The sequence below is a fragment of the Haplochromis burtoni genome, unplaced genomic scaffold (assembly GCF_018398535.1).
Source record: "Haplochromis burtoni strain Fernald_Lab_line unplaced genomic scaffold, NCSU_Asbu1 Contig_286, whole genome shotgun sequence".
Lineage (NCBI taxonomy): Eukaryota > Metazoa > Chordata > Actinopteri > Cichliformes > Cichlidae > Haplochromis > Haplochromis burtoni.
Window position 1 is genome coordinate 317,627 of NW_024582647.1, and position 7,719 is coordinate 325,345.

Here is a 7,719-nt window from a genome sequence, read left to right on the forward strand (position 1 = left end):
CAGTTGCTGCACATCTCGTATCTTCACACCATAGACAATTGCCTTCAGATGACTCCAAAGATAAAAGTCTAAGGGGGTCAGATCGGGAGAATTTGGGGGCCATTCAACTGCCGATGTGTGATTAATTGGTTTATAATCACTTAAACTAGTGACCTACATGGAAGTGTAGGATGAGGCTCGAGGTGTTCAGATGCAGTCTTTATCTTCACAGTTATCACAAGCCCTCCACACTGTATGTTTAAGGTTAAAAGGTTTAGATTTTGACCAGAGGGGCCGATGGCGCGATATGTCAGCCTCGCTTCTATCAGTCTTCCCCAGGGTAGCTGTGGCTACAACTGTAGCTTGCCTCCATCAGTGTGTGAATGTGAGAGTGAATGAATAGTGGAATTGTAAAGCGCTATATAAATGCAATCCATTATTATTATTATTATTATTAAAAGTTTTATCAAGACCGTGTAAAAAGATGAAAGTTCCCAGGTGAACGTGAAGATGGAAGTGCTGAAATCTCTTAAGCCTGTGTTCTTTCTAATGGCCAGCGGGGAAGGATGGAGATGGTTTAAGCCATTTAACCCTTGAAGTCATTTCAGTTAAGGCCTCAGCAAACACTGATGAGCTTTTGTCTTCCTGAATACAACATGATACAGTATTCAATTTTACTTTTAGTCATGTACATTTTGGACAAGGTGACTTAAAAGTATTGTAAAACAAAAACAAAAAAACATTTGTTCACATTTTTGAAATGATACTTGACATCCTGACTTATCAATCAGGAAATATTAGTTACACTACAAACATGGTGGGCAACAAATAGAAGTGAAAATACCATAATGAATGTTTTAGGACAAAAAACTGAAAGTTCCTGTATTGTATCTACTGTATGTTGGAGTCAAATTGTTAAATGTTGTCATTGTGTTACTTAAATTTGTAAGTCTTGGTTCAAACTATAGGATCAAAGACATTTGTTTCTGTTGACCTCCCCAGACTGTTGAACGGTGGGGGAGGCTGTAGTGGTTTATTATGGGACATCCTATGTGAGGGTTCTGTTTTGTTGTTTAGTAAGCTTCCTGCCTTTATGACCCTTTTGTGGGCAGGAGGTCACACAAACGTACCCCCCCACACACACTCACAGTACCTTATCTCTTAGAACCATAGGGGTTTTTTACAATGTGTGGTGCTTATGTGTACTGTAACTGTTTTCAATAAGAGGTGGCAAGGAAGGCTGTTTATTTGAAGTTGGCTAGGAGACAAGTGAGGAGTGTTTAGCTCCTAGAGCCTGGTTCCGACCAGCCTCCCTTGCTAGCAAGTAAAAACCAGTTAAAGCTGTTTGTCTTGCTTCCTTGTTTCGTTAACAGGAATAAGTTTCTAAATCAGCGGGGCCTGTGGAAGCGCAGACCCAACACTGTATAACATATTATAGATCCACAGCAGTATCATGCAAGATGATCACCTCACTGTCCCATCTGCTTACTGTACAAGTTTTCCAATCGCATTTATACTAGATTTATACTGACTAGGGGTTGGAAAGTAATTCTGATCATTTATGTAGCATCTTAATTATTTATTGTTGAAGTCAACTGAATAAGTCCACAGGGAGCATTAAATGTCATCAAGCGCACAAGCCACCTGATTGCAGACTGTAAACGAAAAAGAATCTGCTACAATAGATTTCATCGATCTCCTACCTGGAAAATCCAGTTTTAGCCTCTGACTAATTGCATTTCTGCAGTGAAGCAAAGTGATAGCATGTTGCCATGGATTTTCCTCTAAGCAAAAAATGAGTCCAGCAAAATTCAAGAGGTCATTGATGAAAATCTGCTTCACCTGAGACTGTGATATGGTTAGTGTTTTTCAAAGTAAATTCAACTGTCTTTCAACAGTTTTGTTATTTTTTCAAAATGTATTTTATTACAGACCTCTCTCTTGCCAGGCGTGAATGCCCCTCCTCTTTAATGTTGTTACTAAACATACTGGGTGTATCTACCCAGTATGTCAACTGCCCTTCCACACCCTTTTAGTTAGTTTTCCTTCCTCCTTATTGTTAGTTAACCCTGGCAATGAGAGAAGCAACGCTGGGCTACTGCTCACACACGTCTGTCACAGAGATATTGCTGGATACAGATTAGTCAAGGTAGGTCCTTAGATTATTCAATTGGTTTGTTATCTCAACCACAAAATTAGTGTCTGAATTTATCATTTCATTTGAATTTATTTACATGTTTGTAATAAATTAGGAAGCACAAGATATGGAAATTTGGTTACAAGTGAAGGTTTTGTGCTGTCATGTGAGCTGCTGTCACATAATCCCATTTAGATACAAACTTGCAACAAATGGTTAATGTGGAGATAAGAGCAGATAACAATGATTAACAGGAGCCTAAACAGAGCACAAGTGTCCATTGTGACTTAAGGGTCAGTGTTGTCACATCAAACAAAAGTGTACTGTAAACAGTAACTGTCTATAGCAGTATTATGTCTCAAACATTTAAGCCCATTAGTGAGACTAATCTAAAGTGTCATTTTGTATTTTATGGTAATAAATGTGACAAACTCTGACAGAGGAAGATTATCAGTAAGGATGACTAGCGCCTGTGTGAACTGCCTGAAATCTCTGGTGACAGCTCTGCACTTCCTCTGCTGGGTAGGTACGTTGGGGTAAGAGACCCACCCAGACTACAGAAAACATGGGTTGTCATGTAACTGAATTACCAGTTCCAGTCAGATGACATAGCACACTTACAGTATACACATTTATAGATACACATTATGGTAAATAGTTATAGATAGATAGACAGATAGTAGTTGCCTACCTTGTCCAACAAAATGGGGGAGTGTTGTGTCAGGAAGGGCATTCGGGGTAAAATCTGTGCCACATCAACATGCATATCCATCTGCTGTGACCAGCCCTTGGGAAATAAGGGAGCAGCTGGAACTACCTTCTACTTGTAAATGTGGTGCCACAGTTCCTGAACATTGCGCATTCATTTGCAATTGTTATCAGTCAGGAGCACCATTTAATTTCCACAGGCATGCACGTGATTACGTTTGACCACAAGAGGGGATTAAAGTACCATTTTAGGCTCCGATCAAACGTTCAACGTTTTTACTTGTGATGGAAATAAAGTGGTCCCTCGTTTATCACGGTAGTAAATAACCCGCAATAGGCGAAATCCGCGAGGTATCTAATTTTAAAAAAACAACAACAATTATTATAGATGTTTTATGGCTGTAAAACCCCATTACTACACACTTTATACACTTTTCTCCGAGAGGCTCGAACATTTCCCCACTTTTCTCAATGGTTTAAACCCTCTAAAAGTTCAAACCTTCGTAGAAAAAGAAGTCCAGCATTATAGAATGAAACCAAAGGCACCTGCAGATGCCTTTGACGGTGCAAAACGTTTCGTCGACATTGTTGTGTTTGTTGGGGAGAAAACTTACAAACATACAGTACAGTACTTCAGAGTCACACTGCTAGCGATCGAAGATTTATGTAAATTTGACAAGCTGAACGCATTCTGTATTGTACAGGAGACACGGCATGAGATCGATTGGTCTACAGCCAATCAGAACGGAGAACACAATACGCTGTAAAAAAAAAAAAAAAAAAAAAAGCATGCAAAATTGCACAAAAAAATCCGCGAAACAGCGAGACCGAGAAAGGTGAACCGCGTGTAGCGAGGGACCTCTGTAATGCACCCATAATGCTCCAGTGTTTCATTTTAATTCTAGAAAAAAAAACAAGATTAGCTGGGTTAGTCTGTAGTAATGCATGTTATTATGAATTATGTGCAATGTTAATCTAGACAAAAACTAAACAAACAAAAAAAACGAAAAGTAAAAATACACTTTTTCCGGCTATGCAAAGACATATAAATTAGTATACTGAATACAAGCAGCTTAAATTGTACAGTAGTGTGTGTCTTATGTAAATATCTCCTTAGCTACTTCCATAAATCAGTTGTCAGTCTTCTTATTTGTCTTTACAACATGTTCAGTATTTTATGGTGGGTCTCGGGGCCAAACACAGCGTTTCATGTCTTGTAAATGTTAATGCACCATTTTGTTTAGTTTATGATGGAAATTACTTTCTGTATATAAAGAAAATCAAAAATAAGGCTCTAGGCAACATTTCATAAATAAATAGAAATAAATACAAGCTGTGAGAAGTGTATCATTTTCCTAGTTGCATATATAGTGTTTACTTTACTCTAGATGTGAGTCAGTGTGTCATAAGTTGACGATTCTGTCTAACATCAGACGTCTGCTGTTTTTTTTATTTGGGAGACTAAATTAAAACCCAAACTTTCTTGATTTTGAGTGTAAATTCAGTTTTAGTCCATATAGGCAAACCCACATAGACTCAAATTCAGAATATTAATGTGACATGTCTCTTGTCCTATTTATGTGTGTATGTGTGTTTGTTTGCTATGGTGAAGCTAAGCAACGCCTTTGTGGTGGCCTTTGGTGAATTCATGATGATGCACTCCAGGTTTGCCTCTCTAGTCACCTCCTTCTGGCCAGTCTACCCTGCCAACACTCTGGTGGTCACTGGTACCATTGCCGCCTGTGTGTGCTACTTGGGAGTGGTTGGAGGCATGAGGGAGAACCGCTGCATGCTCATAAGCGTGAGTATGAAGCAGTGACTCAATGTCGCCCAGAGATTTTTAATGAGTTACTATAAAATAATGATAAACTTTATGGTAGGCGATCGTGGCTCAAAGAGTTGGCAGTTCGTCTTGTAACTGGAAGGTTGCCGGTTCAAGCCCCGGCTCGGACAGTCTCGGTCGTTGTGTCCTTGAGCAAGACACTTCACCTACCGCCTACTGGTGTTGGCCAGAGGGGCCGATGGCGTGACATGGCAACCTTGCTTCTGTCAGTCTGCCCCAGGGCAACTGTAGTTGCCTCCACAAGTGTGTGAACGTGAGAGTGAATGAATAGTGGAATTGTACAGCGCTTTGAGGGCAAGCGCTATATAAATACAATCCATTATTAAATTAGCATAACTATGCTTTTAATGAGCTTTGCATTTAGTTTGAATGAATGCAAATACAGTACACTGAAATTAGCTGAGAAGATGCAAATGTAGTCATGTGGTGTCCCATTTTCACCCACACAGTTTTATGTCCTGCTGTCCTTCCTGATATCTGTGGAGCTGGCCATGGCCTGTGTGTTTTTTGTCTACAACAGAGAGGTAGGACAGTCACTATCTGTATCCATATGTGTATACATATACCAGGTTATTTAAAGGTTTCTATTAGAAGTACACCAATCCAATTTTTTCCAGTTGTGATACCAAAACCAGAGGAAAAGAATGATTACTTTATGTGTAGCATAATATCAGGTTTGATATTTTGACAAAATTTGTAGCATAAAATTTATCAAATAATGGCAACAGAACCATAATAAAGAAAATCTATGCACTTTATTCACCTCTATAAGCTGTCTAGCTTGGTTCATGCTGCTAGCAAGTTCACATGGCCTATTGAGTGGTTGTTTTTTGTCCCATGATGATTACCCCTTTAATGCCAAGTTACCATGATGCCCACATCCAGTGCTGACGTCAAAACTAGGTGTGAATTCTATTAAATTGTTTAGTCTCATAAATGTCTTAGAGTGTTGTTACACTACGAGCCAGATTCAATCATTCACACACTTGTAAGCTCTTTTTAAAATCTATTTTGCACATATTTACATGCCAGTGAAGCATAAGGGACAGTTTAGGGTTTGCAGACTGGAGAAGCCATTGATAAAACCACCTGTGCTACATAATCTGAACCACCTATTCTACTTATTGTCACATAGTGTTACCTTAAGTGGAACAAAAGCTTCCCGGCAAGTATTAAGAGACACAAGTAACAGAAAGTAATAGGGTGAGTTAGCTGTGTCAGCTCACTTCACCGCATTTGTAGTTAAGCATAAAGCACAATATACAAAAAGACAAGCTGTTAGCATTGCACTCATGAAAAACTAAGTGCTGTTAGCTTCCTCCAGCTGCACTGCTGCTACTTATAGTGTAGTAAACAGGACAACATGGAACTGGACTGAATTAAAGTCCTATCCAAAGCAAATATTGCCACTGGGTCTTCAGGTTTGGTCAGGTATTTTGTACAATTTATTTAAATATAACTTTAATTTTAACAGCCACCAAAACATAAAAACTGTATGCTTAAAGTTGGAAATGAAAAAATAAAGTTTCAAAGTTTACTACTTCAAAACAAGGGCATACTTTACTGTTGTGGAATTATTTCTTAGATTGAGAATCTGTTGAGTGCCACATCTCAGACACATTGATTGGCCTGTTATTACAATACTGGAAAAGCTGAAGAAAGAGTCCATCACATACTGAAGTGTTGTATACTTAGTTTCTATGTAGATGGACATATTAATTAACCAAGGAGCTAAGTTCATTCTCCAGACTTACGGCATATGTTCTCGCATTTTTTGACTTTTTTTGCTTGTTTTGGTTTGATTTGGTACTGCTATTTATCCCCACTTGTATCTAAACACTGTTTTTGTTCATGTCCAGTAGGCTCCAGTATATTTCTGTTCTTTCGCTTCCTTTCTGTCATGCAGATTGGCACATACTTTGAGAAAGATCTGATGCACAGCTTGGAGGTCTACAAGATATCGGGTCCAGGAGAAAATCAGACACTCAAAGATGACTTTGATGCCATCCAGTATCTGGTAAATGATAAGCTGCTTTCCTCTGTCAGATTAATCATGCATGTCCTGCTCCACCATTTAAAGCTAAATACTGCTCATATTAACACTGAATCATCAAACTCAGAAAAACAGGCTCATTGAAGTAGAAACTTGTAGCATTAAATGTAATACTATGAATATTGAGTTAAAGAATAAATATATGGAACTGGATATAAACAGAATAGGAAATCATTTTGTGCCTTTCCCAGCTCAGATAGCAGACATGTTTACTCCACTGAACCCGAGTGTTGTGTTTTGTACAGTTTAAGTGCTGTGGAGTCCACGGTGTGGCAGACTGGGGGGGAAATGTCCCAATATCCTGTTGTACTCTGGACCCTTGTAACGTCACTGACCAGCCCAACTGGCAAGAGGTTAGTTTACATTATCAAACCATAAAACACTGTTTTTAAAAGACTTTAGTTTTATTGAGGTGAACACACGTTTAACAAAGAACGTAGCAGAAAAAGGGGTGTTTGAAAAAAGATTTTCAAAGTAGACAAAAGAACAGGTGAAGTAGTAGTTGTTCCAGAAAAAAGGTAACACAGGAGTTTCATGAGACGATAAAAACAATTTTCATTTTGGATATACATTAAGAATTTGGGAATGTTGCTTTCAGATAAATTACAGCATATTAATTCATCAATAACAATTCCAAACTTCAACCAATATAGTTTGTGTTTGTTTAAAGCTAAACCCCAATTCCAGATCTGCTCTCTCTAATGATAACGCTTAAACACATCCCACATTGTCTTACACAAACATATGAATTTGACCAACATTCAGTTGTGAAAAAAACTGAAAAAATCTACAATCGTTCATTTCATCTGATTTACAGTTCTAATAACAGTGTTTTTATGATCTGGTTAATCTGGTTTCTCTTTAATGCAGCGGTCCCCAACCTTTTTTGCACCAAGGACCGGTTTATGCCCGACAATATTTTCATGGACCGGCCTTTAAGGTGTCGCGGATAAATACAACAAAATAAAACTAGTACCGGTACCGAAAAAAAGAATATTT

At 38.4% G+C, this 7,719-nt stretch overlaps 1 protein-coding gene across 8 annotated transcripts in view; it reads left to right on the forward strand.

Annotated features, from left to right (window-relative positions):
• Nucleotides 1-20: 20 nt before the first annotated feature.
• LOC102313002 (leukocyte surface antigen CD53) overlaps nucleotides 21-7,719 on the forward strand; it is a 35,858-nt gene continuing 28,159 nt past the window's right edge. For 3 of the 8 annotated variants that reach the window (XR_001336947.2, XM_042227869.1, XM_005940106.3), the window contains exons 1-5: nucleotides 21-2,128; nucleotides 4,437-4,625; nucleotides 5,117-5,191; nucleotides 6,574-6,684; nucleotides 6,966-7,073. Coding sequence is in view for 7 of the 8 variants with exons in the window: in XM_042227869.1 (XP_042083803.1) it covers nucleotides 1,934-2,128; nucleotides 4,437-4,625; nucleotides 5,117-5,191; nucleotides 6,574-6,684; nucleotides 6,966-7,073 (678 nt within the window). In the remaining variant the exon portion in view is untranslated. The other 5 variants (XM_005940107.3, XM_042227870.1, XM_005940108.3 and 2 more) reach the window with 5 other exon arrangements.